At 45.5% G+C, this 20,508-nt stretch overlaps 1 protein-coding gene across 5 annotated transcripts in view; it reads right to left on the bottom strand.

Annotated features, from left to right (window-relative positions):
* The window catches only part of USP37 (ubiquitin specific peptidase 37), a 539,331-nt gene that overhangs the window by 35,167 nt on the left and 483,656 nt on the right, over window positions 1–20,508 (bottom strand). For all 5 annotated transcript variants that reach the window (XM_029605048.1, XM_029605049.1, XM_029605047.1 and 2 more), the window contains one exon: window positions 13,369–13,438. In XM_029605048.1, coding sequence (XP_029460908.1) covers window positions 13,369–13,438 — 70 coding nt within the window. The remainder of the gene's footprint in view (window positions 1–13,368; window positions 13,439–20,508) is intronic.

Below are 20,508 nucleotides of genomic sequence, written 5' to 3'. Positions count from 1 at the left end.
TTCCGCAAGGCCGATCAGATCCGCTTACAAAGGTTCGCTCAAAGCCCTCCCTAACAAATCCTCGATTCACAACTCCATTCATAAACGAGCACTTTCAACAGCGGGTCCGCTCCATTGGAATTCGCTTCCCCCAGATATTCGCCAGGAACAATGCTATCTCTCCTTCAGAAAAAAACTGAAAACCTGGCTGTTCACACAAGCTTACCGTTGAAGTAACCTCTATCTACCAATATTGACTCTCACCCTCCGACCTCTTCCCTAACCCCTCCCCACCCCGCTCCAGTCCCTGCCCTGACACCACCCCCCCTGCTTACCTCCCCATGTCTCCACCTTCCACAGGATATACTATGTTTAAGCCTTGCTACCCTATTGTTTTTTCGTTGATTATTGTATCACTCTCCAGTTGTTATCGTTAATATATCTTTCCTGTCTTCCATCTCCCATGTTTCGCTCCCTGTTTATTGTAACTTTAACTACTACATAGTTGTTAATTGGTTTCCCCTTGTTCTATTGTAAACCGGTACGATAAGACCTCGTCTTGAGTATCGGTATAGTAAAAGAATTTAAATAAATAAATAAGGTGAGTTAAACCTTTCATAAATTTACTAACGAGAGGCTGTGTAGAGATAGGTGCATCTCCCAGCTTATTATGGTAAGCTGAGATTGCACTCAAATGTACTCTTACAGATGAAGTCCGAAGACCAGAGTCTGAAAGATGGTATAGGTAATCTAGTAGTGAGGTAGTGGGGCAAGCGAAAGGATCTATATTTATTTATTTTATTTAGAGATTTTTATATACCGCGGCACGTAAGAAGATACATCACCGCGGTTTACAATAAACAGTAAATTAGCAACAGGCTTTACAGATAACAGGCTTTACAGATAACAGGCTATAGATTTCTGAGTGCACCACAAAGTAAACCGTTTCCATTTCTAGGAATAATTCTTTCTAGTGGAAGGTTTACGTGAAGCTATCAGCACTTGAGATATAGTGGTTGGAAGGTTGAGTGGTTGTAAGATCAAGCTTTCAACATCCATGCTGTCAGGGGTTGGGATGGCGCAACCGACCCTCATCCTGAGTTATGAGAGTGGGAGCTACTCCCAGACGAATGGGATCCCGGACTGAGAGGTCTAGCAGTGTGGGAAACCATACTTGTCGAGGCCAATATGGGGCTATGAGTATCATGGTCCCTTTGTCCTGTTGCAGCTTCACTAGAGTTTTGGTTATGAGCGGTATCGGTGGATACGCATATAACAGGCCTGAGTTCCAATGGCGAGCAAAGGCGTCCTTTGGTAGGCTGTTCTCCTGTCGTAACAGGGAGCAGTAATTGTTCACTTTGTAGTTCAGATGGGACGCAAAGAGATCTATTGTTGGTTGACCCCAGCGTTGAAAGATTTTGGTTGCTGTCACTGGATCCAAGGACCATTCGTGTGGTTGGAACTGACGACTGAGGCGATCGGCTATTATGTTGCGGATGCCTGCTAGGTAAGTGGCCCCTAGAAGAACTGAGTGTGCTAGGGCCCAGTCCCAAATCTGTGCTGCTTCTTGGCAAAGGAGGTAGGAACCTGTTCCCCCTTGTTTGTTGATGTACCACATAGCTACTGTGTTGTCTGTCTGAATCAGCACAGTCTTGTGTGAAAGGCAGTCCTTGAATGCATGTGGCGCATAACGTATAGCTCGAAGCTCTAGGAAGTTTATTTGAAAAGAGGCTTCAGCTTTTGTCCACGTCCCTTGAGTCTTCAGATGACCAATGTGTGCTCCCCAGCCTAAAGTGGACGCATCTGTAGTTAATGTCACTTGCGGAATTGGATGCTGGAAAGGCAGACCTTTGAGCAAATTGTTCATTGATGTCCACCAGAGGAGGGAGGAACGCAGTTCCTGCGTTATCTGAACGTGGGTGGACAATGGTTGAATGGCTTGAATCCAGTGTGTTTTTAGTGTCCATTGCAGTAGTCGCATGGTCAATCTGGCCATGGGAGTGACGTGAACTGTGGAGGCCATGTGACCGAGTAGGGTGAGGCACTGATGAGCTGTAACTTGGGATTGATTTCGGAGAGAGTGTGCCAGGAGAGCGAGTGCTTGAGCACGGTCTCTTGGAAGAAAAGCTTTTGCTATGATGGTGTTTAAATCTGCACCGATGAATTGTAGTAGGTGAGATGGTGTGAAACGGGATTTCTGGTAATTGATGAGAAACCCCAAGGAGTGAAGCAAGTTGACTGTGAGCTTGAGGGAATTGAGAGCTCCTTCTTGTGTCTGACTCCTGATGAGCCAATCGTCTAGATAAGGGAATACATGCACCTTTTGTTTGTGGAGGTGTGCCACCGCTACTGCCAGACACTTTGTGAACACTCGAGGTGCTGAGGCTAGGCTGAATGGGAGCACTCGGTATTGAAAATGTTGTCCTTCGACTAGAAATCGCAGGTACTGGCGATGAGGAGGAAAAATGGGAATGTGAGCATAGGCATCTTGAAGATCCAGAGAGCAGAGCCAATTCCCTTTTTGAAGAAGAGGTAGCATGGTGCCTAACGATACCATCCTGAATTTTTCTTTTTTGAGAAATTTGTTGAGATTTTTGAGGTCTAGGATGGGACGCAGGCCTCCGGTTTTCTTTGTAATGAGGAAATAGCGGGAGTAGAATCCTCTGCCCTGCTGAGACCTGGGAACTGGTTCTATGGCCCTGGCTCTCAGAAGGGCGGATAATTCTGTTTGTAGTATTTTGGAATGGTGGTTCACTGTCCAAGAGGAGATTGGTGGAGTTTCTTTTGGTACAGTGAGAAAATCCAATCGGTATCCGTGAGCTGTAATGGAAAGTACCCATTGGTCTGTGGTTATGGAGGTCCAGGTGTGATGGTAAAAGGCTATACGACCTCCTATTGGCAGGTGTGGAAGTGGATTGGTGGATGGGCTGCTGCTCTCTGATTGTTTTTCAAAATCCCGATGTTGATGCAGTCTGAGGAGGCGGTTGAGACCTAGCAGGCCTTTGCCTAGATTGAGGACGCTGAGCTGGGCGCGATGGTCTTGCTCGGCTGGTTGGGGGATAATAGCGTCGTTGGCGGTAGTAAGGACGCCTTATATCCCTTCTAGGAAGTCTCCTGGCCTGGGGTTGTGGCTCTTGAGGCAGCAATGAGAGTTGTTTGAGTGTCTCAGTGTGGTCTTTTATCGTGGCAACTGCTTCCTTAACCTTATCTTCAAACAGGTTATCACCCAAACAAGGAAGGTCGGCCAGTCTCTCCTGTACCTCTGGTCGAAGATCGGATGCTTTAAGCCAGGCCCATCTACGAGCAGTTATTCCTGAAGCCGAGAGATGAGAAGCAGTTTCAAAACTGTCGTAGGTCGCTCTAACCTCATGCTTGCCTGCTTCTAGGCCTTTATGCACCAGTTGATGAAAGGGTTCTTGATACTGATCAGGAAGTGTGTGAACGAGCTCTTGGACTTGTTTCCAAAGATTTCGTTGGTACTGGTTCATAAAAAGTTGATAAGCTGCAATCCGAGATACCAACATACATCCCTGGAAAACTTTACGTCCTAAATTATCCATGAACCTGTTGTCCTTTCCTGGCGGTGTTGAGGAGTGAGTCTTTAACCTTTTTGCCTTTTTCTGGTCCAACTCCACTACCACAGATTGGTGAGGGAGTTGGGTCTTTTGGAATCCAGGAATTGGTTGGACTAAGTAGGTTGCATCTGACCTTTTGTTTACTGATGCAAGTGATCCAGGATGTTCCCATATTCGGTACATGAGTTCTTGTAGTACCTCATTCACTGGCACCGCCAAAATTTCCTTTGGAGGATCTACAAATTGTAGAACTTCCAATGTTTTCTGCCTGGAATCCATCTCTGCCTGTAACTGGAAAGGAATAGTTTCCGCCATTTCCTTTACAAAATTGGAAAAGGATAAGTCTTCCGGAGGAGACTTCCTACGGTCCTCAGGAGGTGATGGTTCAGACAGCATGTCTTCTTCTGAGGAGAAATCTGTATCGGTATCAGTGCCTGTATCTCTTGGTGACCTCACTGGTTGTGGCCTAGTAGGGATCAACGGTGTCACTTTTGGTATGGATGGAAGTAAAGGAGACCGTGGCTGATGAGGCCTAGGAACTCCTGAGGGTCCTGGAATAGGGTCATCCTCGATGTCTTGAGGTTTTTTCGATATGGCATCGAGTAAGGTGTCCAGTTTATTCATCAGAGGTTGAAAAATCGAAAACTCTGAGGGTGGCACCGATGGAGTCATCGGTGGAATCGATGCCGGCATTGGGCGTGGTACAGATGGCATCGGTGGCGGAATCAATGGAGGCAACGGCATCGATGGTGATGGATCTGGCGGCATCGGAGCTGGTGTCGATGGCGTCATCGATGTCGATGGCTGGCCTGGCACCGCATCAAGGAGTGCTTGTCGAACCGCTTGACTGATATATCCATCAAGTTCCGCCCGCATAGCTGATGATATCAGAGCAGCTATGGGGGGAGGCGGTGATGGCGATACCGATACCTCCTCAGAGCCCTGAGGAGGTATGGTGCCCTGCACCGATATCGGTGGGGATCGCCCTGGTACCGTAGGTCTCGGAGACTCCACGCTCATCCAAGCTTTCTTAGTGGAGGAGGCCGATTCCGTTGATGGCTCAGCGGGCACTGGGTCGATGGTGTGCTGACGTCGATGCTGATGTCGATGCTTTTCCTTTTGCTTTTCACTGCCGGAGGTGGTCGCCTTCGACGATGGCGAGGGGGAGGGAGTAGAAGCATCTCCGGCCTCACCTGGAAGTCGTCTCTTCAGAACTACTTGCCGTATCGATCCAGAAGGCGATGACTGGGCTGACGTCGATGCTGTTGGGAGCAGTTGAATTTTAAAGAGATGCTCCATTTTCTCCATCCGGAGCCGACGTCCTTTCGATGTCATCTCGGTGCACAAATTACAGGACTTGACGTCATGTTTTTCGCCGAGGCAAAGTACACATTCCTGGTGCGGGTCCGTTATGGACATATTTTTCGCACAATTCGGGCATTTTTTAAAACCCGAGGCCATTTTAGCCGGAAGGCCGTCGACGGCTATGGCTTGAAAAACCGGTATGGAACCGACGAAAATCACGGAGAAAAACTTACCGCGATGGTATGGAAGGGAGACCCTTGCGGTGGAAAGTTTTTCCTAACTTTTTTCTAAAGTTTTGCGTGTAGTGAAAAATCACCACAGGACTCCAGATTAACCGCGAGGCTAACGGCTCCATGGAAAAAAAAAGACTGAAGGGAGACCCCTGTGGCAGGGAATATCATGGCAAGCTGGGCATGCTCAGTAGGCACTCTGGTGCCAGCCAAAAGTTTCATAGAAACTTTGATAGAAGTTTTTCCATATAGGGCTCCATTACTGATGTCACCCATATGTGAGGACTAGCATCCTGCTTGTCCTGGGATAAAATATTAATTTTAAGAGTATGTACCCTGCCCAACAAGGACAACTGTAAACGTCCCCTTTTCTCCAGATCAGCGAACACCCCCTTCAAAAGCGATCCATAATTAAAATTGAAAACCTCCCCAGATCCATCCCCAATCGGATCCCTAGATACTTTTCATTCCCGGCAGCCCATTTAAAAGGCAAACTTGCCTTTATACCCGAAACTTCCTCAGTCCCAAGAGTTAAATTCAAAATTTTGGACTTCTCTTTGTTCACTTTGAAGCCAGAAATTGTTACGTATCTCCACATTTCCCTTAACAAAAGAGGGAGAGATCGCACAGGGTCTGTAACTGTGAACAAGAGATCATCCGCAAACAGAGTCATTTTATAGGAGTGAACCCCTACATGAACCCGGTAATCCCATCATTGGCTCTAATCTGGGCAGCAAAAGGTTCCAGCGAGAGGGCAACTAAAAGAGGAGACAAAGGCACTCCTGTCTCATACCTCGCACAACCTCAAAGAAATTCGAGTACCCATTAACCCTAATGCTAGCCTTTGGGCGATGGTATAAAGCCTTCACCCATCAGAAAATTGGACTCCAAGCCAAACCTGTGGAGGACTTGAAACAAATAAGACCAATGCATCCTATCAAACTCTTTTTCACCTTCCACCGCCAGTAAAATTGTGGGTGTTTCAACTTCTGTACCCACCATATAGTATTTAAAACCCTTTGGTCATTATCTGCACCTAACCTTCCTGGAACAAATCCAGACTGACCCCTATGAATGAGAAAAGGAGCCACTACCTCCAACTGTTGTACCAGGATTTTAGCTAATATCTTAAGTTACGAAGGTTACTACCCTCAAACATTAAGCCTTATATTTCACTTTGATGCAGTTCCAACACTGCTCTCTGCATCAATGGCAGGGGTGGAAGGAAATTGGAATCAAAAAGTTACCAATAAGGGCCCTGAACTCAGCGGTCGGGGTAACAGATAGGTATGGGAAAATAAGTGTGAGTGCTTGCTGGGCAGACTGGATGGGCCTGTTGGTCTTCTTCTGCCGTCATTTCTATAAGATCAATATTAAAGAAATAGGTCTAAACACGCTTGTCTTTGGCTATCACAGTGATGCCAGCTACATTTGAGCCTATCGGCAGCTGTCCTCCCTCCTTAAAATAATTGAACATCGCCATAAGGGGTCTAACGATCGCCTCCTTGCAGGATTTAAAAAATCTAGCCCCAGGGCCTTCCGCAATTTAAATTATATGATGGCTTCTAATACCTCCTCTTCTCCAATCTTGGCATTAAGACGTACTATCTCCTCCTCAGGAAGACATGGTAGAGAGACACCCGCAAAATAACTCTCTATATTTTCCTCTTTAATCGAGGAATCAGCAGAATAGAATTGAGCGAATCTATTAGAGATTTGCGTGCTATCATAGAGGAAGGTCCCTGCTTTACTCTTGATTTTGAGAATCTGATTCTGAAAGCATTGAACTTTAAGCCGCCTAGCCAGAAGTCTACTCGCTTTATTACCAAATTCAAACAACTTTTTTTTTCGTTCTAATTGGAAGGCTGACTCCACCATATTCAAGTCCTTCAATTCCCATCCTGTCGCTTCAAAAAGGGAAAGGATCTTGTAGCAAGGACCTGCTCTCCAGGTGGTGCATTGTCCTTTCGCACAGAGGATGTGTCTCCAAGGGCTACTGCCCAGGAGGGAAAGGTTAGGTCAGCTGTCATAGTTGGTGATTCAATTATTAGGAATGTACACAGTCAGGTGGCTGGTGGGCGTGAGGATCATCTGGTAACATGCCTACCTGATGCGGACCTCACATGTCACCTAGATAGGATTTTAGACAGTGCTGAGGAGGAGCCGGCTGTCGTGGTACATGTGGGCACCAACGACATAGGAAAATGTGGGAGAGAGGTTCTGGAAGCCAAATTTAGGCTCTTAGGTAGAAAGCTTAAATCCAGAACCTCCAGTGTAGCATTCTCTGAAATGCTCCCTGTTCCATGCGCAGGTCCCCAGAGGCAGGCAGAGCTCCGGAGTCTCAATGCGTGGATGAGACAATGGTGGAAGGAAGAGGGATTCAGTTTGGTAAGGAACTGGGGAACCTTTTGGGGAAGGGAGAGTCTTTTCCGAAGGGATGGGCTCCACCTTAACCAGGTGGAACTGTCATGTGGCAGTTAGTAAATTCAGGGAGTTCCTGCACTCCCCTGAAGTTCAAATTAGATCTGCAGGATCTGTTTTCAAGGCTCTTGAGTTTATCCTCCAGAGCCGTAATCAATGTAGAAAAAGCCTGCTTTCCTTCTGGAAAGGCAACGATATCTGAAGCCTGATCATCTAAGTGCGACTCTCCCCTCCTCCTGATGACCCAGCGCTGCGATGTCATCCTTCATCTCAGCGATCAACATTCCGACCTTGGAGCAAATTGATGCCATGTCCTGCTGCACTTCGGCGAACCAGCGGCGGAGCTTGCGAGGGTCAGCATGCCGCCGTCCTCAACCTCCCAGTCGCCATCCTCACTTTTGCGACTTACAGCCGCCGCCATGCACTCCTGCTCATCTGCCTCCTCCAGACCCAGCGCACTCTGTTCCTCTCTACTGGCGAACAAGACGTGCTTCAGGTCCGTTTTTTTCTTGCTCACTGCCATGCCAGAGGCTTCTGCGAAGGAGGACTTGCTCTCAGGGAAATCTTTTATGTCAGGTTATGCTGTGATTAAATCAGACAGTGTGAAAAGTAAGAGCCCTGAGCTCAAGCATCCATTGAGGTGGATGTAGTCACTTCCTCCATCTACTCCCAAATTTAAGAAAAGTTTAAAAATCTGGTTGTTTCTGAGACATTTTAGAGCTATAGCATCATAGGCAGAAGTAATGAATAGAATTAATATTAACCCCGATTATACAGAGGAATTCGGAATGGCATCTCGAGATGTTTGTCTTTTTTTAATTTTTAGTTTTTTTATGCTTGTATTTTAAGTTCATAAAACGCATTGAAATCTTATGACTGTGGTATAAAAGTGATTGCATAAATAAATAAAAAAATGGTACAAAAATGAATATCATCTGTGTATAGTCTTTAGCCTATTCCTAAATGTTAAACAAAAGAGAGGAAGGCGCTGAACCCTATGGTACACCGGTGGATAATAGGATGCCACTGAGAAGTCTGCTGTTCTACGCTTACTAAAAAAAAACAGTGAAAAAAAGATTCAAACCATTGTAAGATCTGGCCGGCGATACAGATGTCCCTCAGTTATAGCAATAATAGCTGATAATTTATTATGTCGAATGCAGCTGAGATGTCCAACATTACTAAAATATAGTTAGTGGGCATCCCAAAATTGCATCTAAATAAGTCAAAAGTGGCTAACGAGAGTCTCAGCGCTATGTTGTGGTCAAAAACCAAATTGGAAAGGATCCAGAATGTCGTTGTTAGGTTTGATCAGCCATGGTAGCCACTCTGCGGCCAATTTCACTCACTCTGGATGACATTCATCCTCCATGCTGAAGCCTGCTAGCTCTTCCTTAGATGCAAGCATGGATTTGGATTTATGAAGGCTCCATGGCGGGAACTCTCCTGGCGGCACCTGCTGAAGACATCAGCCACCGAGAGGATTTAAACCCCACTCGTATGGATGTCTAGCGCATTTACAAAAGATCTCCTGTACCTGGCAGTACTCATTGCCTCTGTGTCCTTCAGTGTATTCCTGACCTTGCCCCTTTGTGTTCCTGCTCCTCCTCCTTTTCTCTCGTCTCGTTGTGCCCTCCCCCCTGGCCTGTCTTCAGCCTGCCCTGACCTCGGCCTTGCTTGCTTCCCACCTGCCTCATCCTGCGCTCTTGTTACTGTTCCAGTCTTTCGCAACCACCTTTGCATTAGACCAAGGAAGTCCAGCTGGCCACCAGAATCTGCAAGCTCATCCCAAGGGGATTGGCTAGGCAAAGACCTGTTTCCGATGATACAAGGGCTCACTACCTCAGGGTATGACAGACTGCAAAGGCTGTGAGCTCCACCGACTCGCCAGCACACCAACTTTTGCAAGATCTGGTCTTGCAAGTCCAGTAATTCACAGGCACCATGCAGATTCTGTGTCAATGCATGGATTCCATTCAGGCGCAGAGCACACCCATTACTCCTCTGTAGCAACCTCCATCTGGGACGCCAGGCATGTGTGTCTCTCAGCCACCTCGGTATGAAAAGAACCCCAAGACCTGCAGGGGGTTCTTAAAACCAAGCATAAGAACATAAGAACATAAGAAATTGCCATGCTGGGTCAGACCAAGGGTCCATCAAGCCCAGCATCCTGTTTCCAACAGAGGCCAAACCAGGCCACAAGAACCTGGCAATTACCCAAACACCTAGAAGATCCCATGCTACTGATGCAATTAATAGCAGTGACTATTCCCTAAGTAAACTTGATTAATAGCAGTTAATGGACTTCTCTTCCAAGAACTTATCCAAACCTTTTTTGAACCCAGCTACACTAACTGCACTAACCACATCCTCTGGCAACAAATTCCAGAGATTTATTGTGCGTTGAGTGAAAAAGAATTTTCTCCGATTAGTCTTAAATGTGCTACTTGCTAACTTCATGGAATGCCCCCTAGTCCTTCTATTATTCGAAAGTGTAAATAACCGAGTCACATCTACTCGTTCAAGACCTCTCATGATCTTAAAGACCTCTATGATATCCCCCCTCAGCCGTCTCTTCTCCAAGCTGAACAGCCCTAACCTCTTCAGCCTTTCCTCATAGGGGAGCTGTTCCATCCCCTTTATCATTTTGGTTGCCCTTCTCTGTACCTTCTCCATTGCAACTATATCTTTTTTGAGATACGGCGACCAGAATTGTACACAGTATTCAAGGTGTGGTCTCACCATGGAGCGATACTTTTACTTCCAACCGGGTAAGAGTGGCCTACATTAAATCTCTACTGACTGGACAAGCTCTAGCATGGGTGTCCCTGCTGTGGGAGTGCAATGACCCTATGCTAACAACTTGGCTGATTTCCTAGTATGTTTCTGGAGAGTATTCAAAGATCTGTGAAGCTCCTCCTTGCAGCGGCTAACCTTTTGCAGCTCCCTCCAGGATTCGCAAACGGTGGGCCAGTAAGCAATTCAAGTCCACACTCTGGTAGCAGAACTTTGTTGGCAGTATTCTGGCAAGGGTTAGCCGCCCACATCAAGAATGAACTGGCTGGACAGGAGATTCCAACATGCAGATTAACATCTGATTCCAGGAGTGGCCTCGGGAACAAAGCCAATCCTGCACAGCACCGCATCTGGCTCCAAGGTTCCAGTGTCCTCTCTTGGCCCCAACCAAAGAATTCAACTCCTTGGCTACTCCAGAAGAACCCATGCAGAACCTGTGCTTGCTTGACTGAGGGAGAGAGACACTTACATCTTTTCAAAACCTGTCTTCTCTATTGCGCCACCTCCGGGCATTTATTTTTTTATTTTGGTTATTCTATTTTTATATTCTGTTATATCTCACTATTCAAAGTATCACATCAGCGTGTGGGCCATGAGGTCGGGAAGCTCCAGTGCCTAGGGCTGGTTGGGGAGGCAGCTCTAGGTTTCTCAACAACACTCTCCCCTGTCTTGGATAAGCCTGCCAGTGTACCTCCAAGACAGGCACCCAAGAAGTCTTGACAGAATCCTTCTTCAACTCCAGTGCAGCAGGCAATTTCATTGAGGAGTTTTTGGTCCACCACCATAGCTTCCAGTGGACCCACTCTTCGTCTCCTCATCGATTTATGGAGAATTGCTGCCCAGAAATATCACAACTGCCCGGGAAATTCACAGCAGTGACCCAACCCATGACCTTCAGAGTGGGCCTCCTGTTTTCCAAACAGATTTAATTTTATGTTCTCAGACATTCTATCAACCATCTGGTTCTGGGCTTACTCAGCCTCTAACATGGCCCTGTGGTGGATTGGTCTACAGGGGACACCCAATCATTAAGTCCATCCTGCTATGTCTCAATCCCGTGGTTCCACCTGCGGTCATTGCACTCTTAGCTCTCTCTATCCCTCTTGGCCTACCATTGGCCTATACAGCCAACCTGGATGTATTTAGTAAAAAACAAGCGGAGAAACTTTAGACCCTTAATTGTCCCATAGACCTATATTTAAGGAAAATGCAGCTTTGTGGTAGAGTCTACCCACTATCTGAACCTGAGATGCAAGCCACTTCACAATATATTAAAGAAAACCTAGAGAAGGGTTTCATCTGTCCTTCCCTGTGCCTGTCAGAGCCAGATTCTTTTTCATAGTCAAAAAAGATGGATATCCTTGGGCCTTGTATAGACTACCCTGCCCTGAACGTCAACAAATATCCATTACCCCTTATTTCTGAACTCTTCAACCAGCTCCAAGGGGCCAGGATTTTCACCAAGCTAGCCCCTTCAGAGAGCCTATAATCTGATAAGGGTCAGACAAAGGGATGAGTAGAAGACTGCATTTAACACAAGAGATGGTTATTACGAATACCTCATCATGCCCTTTGGGCTGTCCAACGCTCCAGCAGTGTTTCAAAATTTCATAAATGTCGTCTTCGGGGACTTTCTGTAGACGTACGTATTAGTATATCTTGACAATATTTTAATTTCTTTCTCAGACATTTGTCCAAAAACGCTCACAGGTTGAAACGGTCCTCTGGCTACTTTGTGAAAACCAGCTATATGCAAAATTGGAAAAGTGTTCCTTCAAACAATCAGAGTTACCCTTTCTGGGTTATATTATTTCCACTCAAGGCTTGAAGATGGACCCTGCCAAACTCTCAGCCATCAGAGATTGGTCCAATCTTGTAGGACTCAAAGTGGTGCAACGTTTCCTGGTATTTACAAATTATCTCCAATGTATCTCCATTTTTCTTCACTTAGAGTACTGCTTACAGCCTTGACCCGCAATGGCTAACCATCAAAAGTGCCCCGAGGAAGCTAACCAGGCTTTTGAGCAACTCAAAGAGACCTTCGCTCTTACAACACCTGGACCCGGAGCAGGTCTTCTTTCTTGAGGTAGATACATCCTCGGAAGGAGCTGGAACGGGCCTCTTTCAAGGAGCACCAGATGGCAAACTCTTTCCTTGTTCCTTCTTCTAGACGTTTTCCCTCTGCAGAAAAAGTTACACCACTAGAGGAGTTACTACTGGCCATCAAGCTCACTCTCGAGGCATGGCAACATCTATATGAAGGTGCCAAGCACCCCATTACTGTTACTACATACCATAAACATCAGATTTATCTCTAAGAGGCTAAGAGACTCAATCCCTGCCAGGCTCTTTGGCCCTTACTCTTTAACACGTTTGATTTTCATATAGTGTCCTGACCTGCGGAAAAAAACACCAGAGCAGATACCTTGTCCGAGTGAATCCTCTGACACTACTGTTGAACCACATTTCATCCTGGACCTGGCCAAGATTCTCACCATCATTTCCTTCTCCATGCCTGTTGTAAGACAACAATACCAACATGTCTCAGAGAAGGTTCTCCAATGGGGCCATGACTCCAAACTGGGGGGAAGGGGGGGGGGGGAATCATCAGGGCCTCTGTTGGCCCTTTTCAGATCAAGATTGGTCTAAAAGAACCACAAAGTAAAAAAATACTGACCATGACTTTGCGCTTCAGAGAGAACAGGTTCCAAAGCAAGCAGACACTAAAGTCTATCCAGGGTAGACTAACACCAACCTATTGCTAAAAGAAATGTATGAGGAGACCATAATGGCATTGAACATAGGTGGTGTGCAATCCAGGGTGCAGCCATTTTGTACCTCATCCAAGGCTCCCTGGACTGGAATCCAAAGGTATTTTGAACCAGACTTCCTTACTATGGACAAAACCAGGGTCTCTACTAGGCCCAAGTCAAATAACTATGAAGGCAGTGCAGGCAAGAACTGGATCGTGAAGACCAATGGTAACTAAATGAAAGCAGTATTTACAGCATTTCCTACTATACTAATGAGGAAAATAGACAGACTGTTATGTTGCTTCCTACCTGAAGAAGAAGTGCTTCCAATATGACTGACCACACTGAAGAGGCGATAGGAATGGGGGAGATCTCCTGTCTGCAACAGAAAAAACCCCCTCAGAAAAACAGACATCACTAAAAGAGATCATTTCTTTTTAGATTTATAAAGGCACCCCTGAAACACTTGCTTTGTGAGGTTATAGCAGTAATTTATTTTTTCTTAAACTATTTAACAAGAGGAGCAAAACAACAGCTTAAAGGTGACATGCAACAATATTGAGAAATGATTACTTACCTGATAATTTCCTTTTCCTTAAGGTGGATAGATGGATTCACCACCAGTGGGGTTATGCACCTCTACCAACAGATGGAGACTGTGCAAACTGATATTACAGTATATGTACTCCTCCAGTGACATCAGCCTGCCAGTATTCTCTTCAAAAGCAACTGTGGACAGACTAGCAAAAAACTTGATTAAAAACAGACACCCATTTCTGTATTCAACCAACAATAAGAACATAAGAATTATGGAAACACAGAAATGACGGCAGAAGAAGACCAAATTGCCCATCCAGTCTGCCCAGCAAGCTTTCACAATTATTTTTCTCATACTTACCTGTTACTCTGACCGCTGAGGTCAGGGACCTTATTGGTAACTTTTTGGTTCTAATTTCCTTCCACCCCCTACTACTGATGGAGAGAGCAGTGCTGGAGCTGCAAAGTGAAGTATCAATTCTAATTGGTTAGGGGTAGTAATCGCCGCAATAAGCAAGCTACTCCCACGCTTGTTTACCCAGCCTGTGCAATTTAGTCCTTGTTGGATGTTGCCTGAATATAAATCCTCGTTTCTTCATCCCCCCGCCGTTGAAGCAGTGAGTTGCGATGTATTTGTATTCAAAGTGAAGTATCAAACTTAATTGGTTCGGGGTAGTAACTGCCGCAACAAGCAAGCTACTCCCACACTTATTTGTTTACCCAGACTATGCAATTCAGTCCTTGTTGGTAGTTGTCTGAATGTAAATCCTCTTATCTTCATTCCCCCCTGCCATTGAAGCAGAGAGCTATGCTGAGTATGCACTGAAAGTGAAGTATCAGGCTTATTTGGTTTGGGGTAGTAACCGCCGTAACAAGCAAGCTACTCTCACGCTTATTTGTGAATGCAAATCCTTTTTCCCAATTTTCCTCTTGCTGTTGAAGCATAGAGAAATGTTGGAGTCGCATTAACCGTGTGTATATTTATTGAATAAGGGTATTAATCACCAGGTAGTAGCAGTCATTCCCGCAAGCCACCCCCATGCCTCTTCTCTTCATTTACATCCTCAAGACTTTATGGATCCACAGTGTTTATCCCACGCACCTTTGAAATCCTTCACAGTTTTGGTCTTCACCACTTCCTCCAGAAGGGCGATCCAGGCATCCACCATCCTCTCTGCGAAGAAATACTTCCTGACATTGGTTCTGAGTTTTCCTTCCTGGAAGATATATTGGGTCAGACCAAGGGTCCATCAAGACCAGTATCCTGTTTCTAACAGTGGCCAATCCAAGTCACAAGAATCTGGCAAGTACCCAAAAATTAAATAAATCTCAAGTTAATATTGCTTATTAACTAATAGCAGTTTATGGATTTTTTCTCTAGGAACTTATCCAAACCTTTTTAAAACCCAGCTACACTAACTGCTGTAACCATATCCTCTAGCAATGAATTCCAGAGCTTAACTATGTGCTGAGTAAAAAAGAATCTTCTTTGATTTGATTTAAATGAGCTACTTGCTAACTTCATGGAGTGCCTCCTAGTCCTATTATCTGAGAGAGTAAATAACCGATCTACATTAACTTGTTCAAGTCCTTTCATGATTCTATAGACCTCTCTCATAACCCCCTCAGTCATCTCTTCTCTAAATTGAACAGCCCTAACTTCCTTAGCCTTACCTCATAGGGAAGCTGTTCCATGCCACTTATTTTGGTCACCCTTCTCTGCATTTTCTCCAGTGCAACTATTTCCTTCTTGAGATGCGGCGACCAGAACTGCACACAGTATTTAAGATGCGATCTCACCATGGTGCGATACAGAGACATTATGTCATCCATTGTTTTATTTGCCATTCCTTTAATTCCTAACATTTTGTTTGCTTTTTTGATCGTCACAGCACACTGAGTCGACAATTTTAATGTATTATCCAACTATGACGCCTAGATCTCTTTCCTGGGTGGTAACTCCTAAGATAGAACCTAACAATGTGTAACTACAGCAAGGATTATTTTTTCCCTATATGCATCACTTGTCCACTTTAAATTTCATCTGCCATTTGGAAGCCCAATCTTCCACTCTTGCAAGGTCCTCCTGCAATTTATCACAATCCACTTGAAATTTAACTACTCTGCAAAATTTTGTGTCATCCGCAAATATGATCACCTCTCTCGTCATATCCCTTTCCAGATCATTTATAACTATATTAAAAAGCACTGATACAAGTACAGATCCCTGAGGCACTCCACTGTTTACCTTCTTCTACTGGGAAAACAGACCATTTAATCCTATTCTCTGTTTCCTGTCTTTTAAACAGACTGCAGTCCATAAAAGGACATCGCCACCTATCCCATGACTTTTTAGTTTTCTTAGAAGCCTCTCATGTGGGACTTTGTCGAACGACTTCTGAAAAACCAAATACACCACATCTACCGGTTCACCTTTGTCCACATGCTTATTTACCCCTTCAAAAACTTTTTGTAGGAGATTTATGAGGCAAGACTTCCCATGGGTAAATCCATGCTGGCCATGTCCCATTAAGCCATGTCTATCTAAATGTTTTGTGATTTTATTCTTTATAACAGTTTCCATGATTTTTCCTAGCACTGAAGTCAGGCTCACCGGTCTATAGTTTCTCGGATTGCCCCTGGAGCCCTTTTTAAATATCGGGGTTACATTGGCCATCTTCCAATCTTCAGGTACAATAGATGATTTTAATGATAGGTTACAAATTAACTGAAATAGGTCTGCAATTTCATTTTTTAGTTTTCAGAACCATGGGGTGTATGCCATCCGGTCCAGATTTACTCTTTTCAGTTTGTCAATCTAGCCTACCACATCTTCCAGGTTCACCGTAATTTGGTTCAGCTCATCTGAATCATCATCCTTGAAAACTGTCTCTGGAATGGGTATCTCCCCAACATCCTCTTCAGTAAATACTGAAGTAAAGAAATTGTTTAACTTTCTGCGATGGCCTTACCTTCCCTAAGTGCCCCTTTAACCCCTCGATCATCTAACGGTCCAACCGACTCAGTCATGGGCTTTCTTCTTCAGATATATTTTTAAAAGTTATTATTGTTAGTTTTTACCTCTATGGCCAACTTCTTTTCAAATTCTCTCTTAGCCTGTCTTATCAATGTCTTACATTTAACTTGCCAACACTGAACTCAGGCAAGAATGTATGAATACTAATCTAGGGACTGGATGAACACTTTACCAGTAATCCCCTGGAACATGCAGCCACACAGAAGGCTCATCACACAAACATTTGGCAGCCAAGGGTGGGAAGCTGGATTCATCTGTCTGTCGTAAAGAAAAGGAAATCATCAGGTAAGAAGTAATTTCTCAATTTTTTGTGTCCAGACAGATGAATCCAGAACCAGTGGAATATACCCAAGCTACTCCCCAACAGGCTGCCCGTGGTCCAGTCAAAAATGCATGTGCAAAGGCTGCGTCCTCTCGGGCCTGCACATCCAGACAATAATATCTGGAAAAGGTGTGTAAGGAAGACCACATTGCAGCTCGGCAAATGTCGATAGAAGACAACAATCTAACCTCCGCCCATGACACTGCCTGAGCCCTAGTGGAATGAGCTCTAACCTAACAATGGCTTTTCAGCTGCCACATACATGGCCATGACCACCTCCTTAATCCAGCAAGCTATTGTAGTCTGCAAAGCTGGTTCACCTTGTTTCCCCCACCATGAAGGACAAACAGGCGATCCGATCTTTAGAAAGATTTAGAAACCTCCAGATATCTCATGACACGTCTTCTTGACATCCAAGGCACTCAACAGGTGGTATTCCTTCTCATCTCTTTCCTTTTCCAAGGATGGTTAGGAAATGGACTGATTCAAGTGAAAATTTGAGACCACTTTAGGCAAGGAAGGAACGAACAGTATATGCATCTGTATCATCCCTGGAATCACCCGAAGGAATGGCTCCCAGCAAGACAAGGCCTGCAGTTCGGAAATTCTACGTGCAGAACAAATCGTCACCAGAAACACCGATTTCAAGGTCAGTAACCTCAAGGAAAGGCTACATAGAGGTCGAAAAGTAGGGCCCGCCAAGAAATCCAACACCAGGTTAAGTCTCCACAAAGGAACTATTAACTGCAAGGTGGGACGAAGATGTTTCACTCGCCTCAAGAAACGGGCCACATCAGGATGAGACTAAAAGGATTCACCATTCACCTGGCCCCTGAAAAACAGGCAAGAGCCGTTACCCGGACCTTCAAGGAATTAAGGACCAACCCTTTATTCAATCCATCCTGCAAAAATTCCAAAATGAGAGGGACCCTAACTGAATGAGGAAGCACTCCTCGATCTTCTCACCAAGTCTCAAACACTTGCCAAACCCGCACGTAGGCTAAAGAAGTGGAGAACGTTCGTGCTCCTAGGAAGGTGGCAATCACCGCATTAGAATATCCACGCTTCAACAAACAAGCTTCTGTGTGGCAGAAGATGAAGGAGGGGTTCCACCAGGAGTCTTTGGAGATCTGCATACCAATCCAGTGCCACTAGAAGAACTGTCCCGCTGTGGCCTTCGATCCTTCAAACCATTCTTGCCAATAGGGGCCACGGGAGAAAGGCATACAGCAGCTTGCCTTCCGGCCAGACCTGCCCAAAATCATCGATCCCCAAGGACTTCGGATTTCTCTTGCAACTGAAGAATTGAGGAACCTTCACATTGCAAGAAGTTGCCAGCAGGTCTAGAAATGGAAGGCCCCAGTGATCCACTATCAGCTGGAATGTCTTGTCCGACAACACCCATTCTCCTGCTGAGAATGTCTGCTCTTACACTGTGTTTTTTCCTGCAATGTGTGAGGTGAAGATCTCCTGAAGATGCAATCCCGCCCATTCCATAACTTGGTCTATCTCTTGCGATACTTGCTGGCTCTTGGTTTCTCCTTGCTGATTGATGTAAGCTACTATTGTTGCATTGTCCAACATTATTTAGACCGCTCAAACCTGCAGTCTGCAGCTGAACTGCAAGCACACCAACTGGACTGCCCGGGCTTCCAGCCAATTGATGTTCCAGAGAGACTCCTCTGTATTCCAGCTCCCTTGCGCCATTAGTTCCTGACAGTGAGCTCCCCAACCTCAGAGGCTCTCATCTGTCACGAGTACCAACCAGTCAGGTGATGTCAGGGAGACTACCTTTCTCAGATGATTTGCTTGCAATCACCACTGGAGGTGAGAGCAGACTTCCATTGGCAGGTGGAGCTGAATCGAATAGTCCAGACACTGCAGGTTCCATTGAGACAGGAGGGAATGCTGAAGTGGACGCATATGCGCCCTCACCCACGGTACTACTTCCATCAACCTGAGCACCTGTAGATAGGACCACACTGTCGGGCATAAAATGCTCACCAAGAGATGCACCTGCACCATCAACTTTTGAATATGAGCTTCCGGAAGAAAGACTTTGCCCTGCTTCGTGTCGAACCGCAAACCCATATACTCCAACAACTGAGATGGCTGAAGACTGCTTTTGGCTAGGTTCACCACCTAACTGAGCTCCTGCAACAAGGAGATCACCTTGCGGGTCACCAGACAGCTCTCTTCCAGAGACTTGGCCCGAATCAACCAGTCGTCTAAATATGGATAGCAGAGTTGCTTACCTGTAACAGGTGTTCTCACAGGACAGCAGGATGTTAAGTCCTCACACATATGGGTGACATCATCAGGCTGGAGCCCAATCACGGAACACTTTTGTCTAAGATTCTATAACTTTGACTGGCACCCACTCGGCATGTCCAGCACGGCACCAACCCTGCATCCAGCAGGGGTCCCCCCTTCAGTCTCGTGTATAGCAAGAGGTACATGCGAAAAATAAAATAACAAAATTGCAAGTGAACCCAACTCCGCGGGGTGGCGGGCGGGTTTCGAGAGGACTAACATTCTGCTGTCCTGTGAGAACACCTGTTACAGGTAAGCAACTCTGTTTTCTCACAGGACAAGCAGGATGGTAGGCCTCATATCTGGGTGAGTAGCGAGCTGAGGATGCCCAAGCAATGCACCAAATGCACCCAAAGATGTGCAACAGGCACAACAGGGGTGGATTAGGTTGGAGGGCATCCTGAAAACCCTGAACAGGTCGCTGGTAGGATACTGGGTAGTTAAGCTGAGAATAAGTTACATAGGATAGACTGGCCAAAAATGGAATCTTGCCTGCCAGCCTTATCCAAGCAATAATGGGCTGCAAAGGTATGGAGAGCGCTCCAGGTCGCAGCCTTACATATATCAATAAGAGGCACCGAACGGTGTGCCACTGAGGTTGCCATGACCCTAACAGAGTGAGCTTTTACACATTTTTGTAGCAGAATGCCTTCTTGCTGGTAGCAAAAGGAGATACAGTCCGCCAACCAAGAGGAAAGGGTCTGTTTTCCCACTGGATTTCCCAATTTGATGCTATTGAAAGAAACAAATAATTGAGTGGACTTCCTGTGGGCTGACGTGCGCTCCAGATAAAAGGCTAGGGCACATTTGCAGTCCAAGAAATGTAGAGCCTTTTCTCCTGGGTTTGAATGGGGCCTTGGAAAGAAAGTAGATAAGATGATGGATTGATTAAGATGAAATTCCGACACTAACTTTGGTAAAAACTTAGGATGTGTACGGAGGACCACTCTGTCATGCAGCATTTTGGTGTAAGGCGGGTAGGTGACTAATGCCTTTAACTCACTAACTCTGCAAGCGGATGTTATAGCGAGAAGAAAAATTACTTTCCAGGTGAGATAGCGGAGATCGCAGGAGTATAAATTCCCTATTTCATAGTCAGTCAATTACAATTTTCCCCGATTTGGCTCAGGTAACTCAAATTCCCCGTAGACAATTTCTTCTAGTACGCCAAGAAGCAATAGCAATTGATTGTTCCTTTAGATTGTATTATCCATGTAAATATGTTATAAACTTTAAAAAT

Source organism: Rhinatrema bivittatum, chromosome 6 (genome assembly GCF_901001135.1).
Source record: "Rhinatrema bivittatum chromosome 6, aRhiBiv1.1, whole genome shotgun sequence".
In the NCBI taxonomy this organism is placed as follows: domain Eukaryota; kingdom Metazoa; phylum Chordata; class Amphibia; order Gymnophiona; family Rhinatrematidae; genus Rhinatrema; species Rhinatrema bivittatum.
This window is presented reverse-complemented; position numbering and strand designations above follow the sequence as displayed.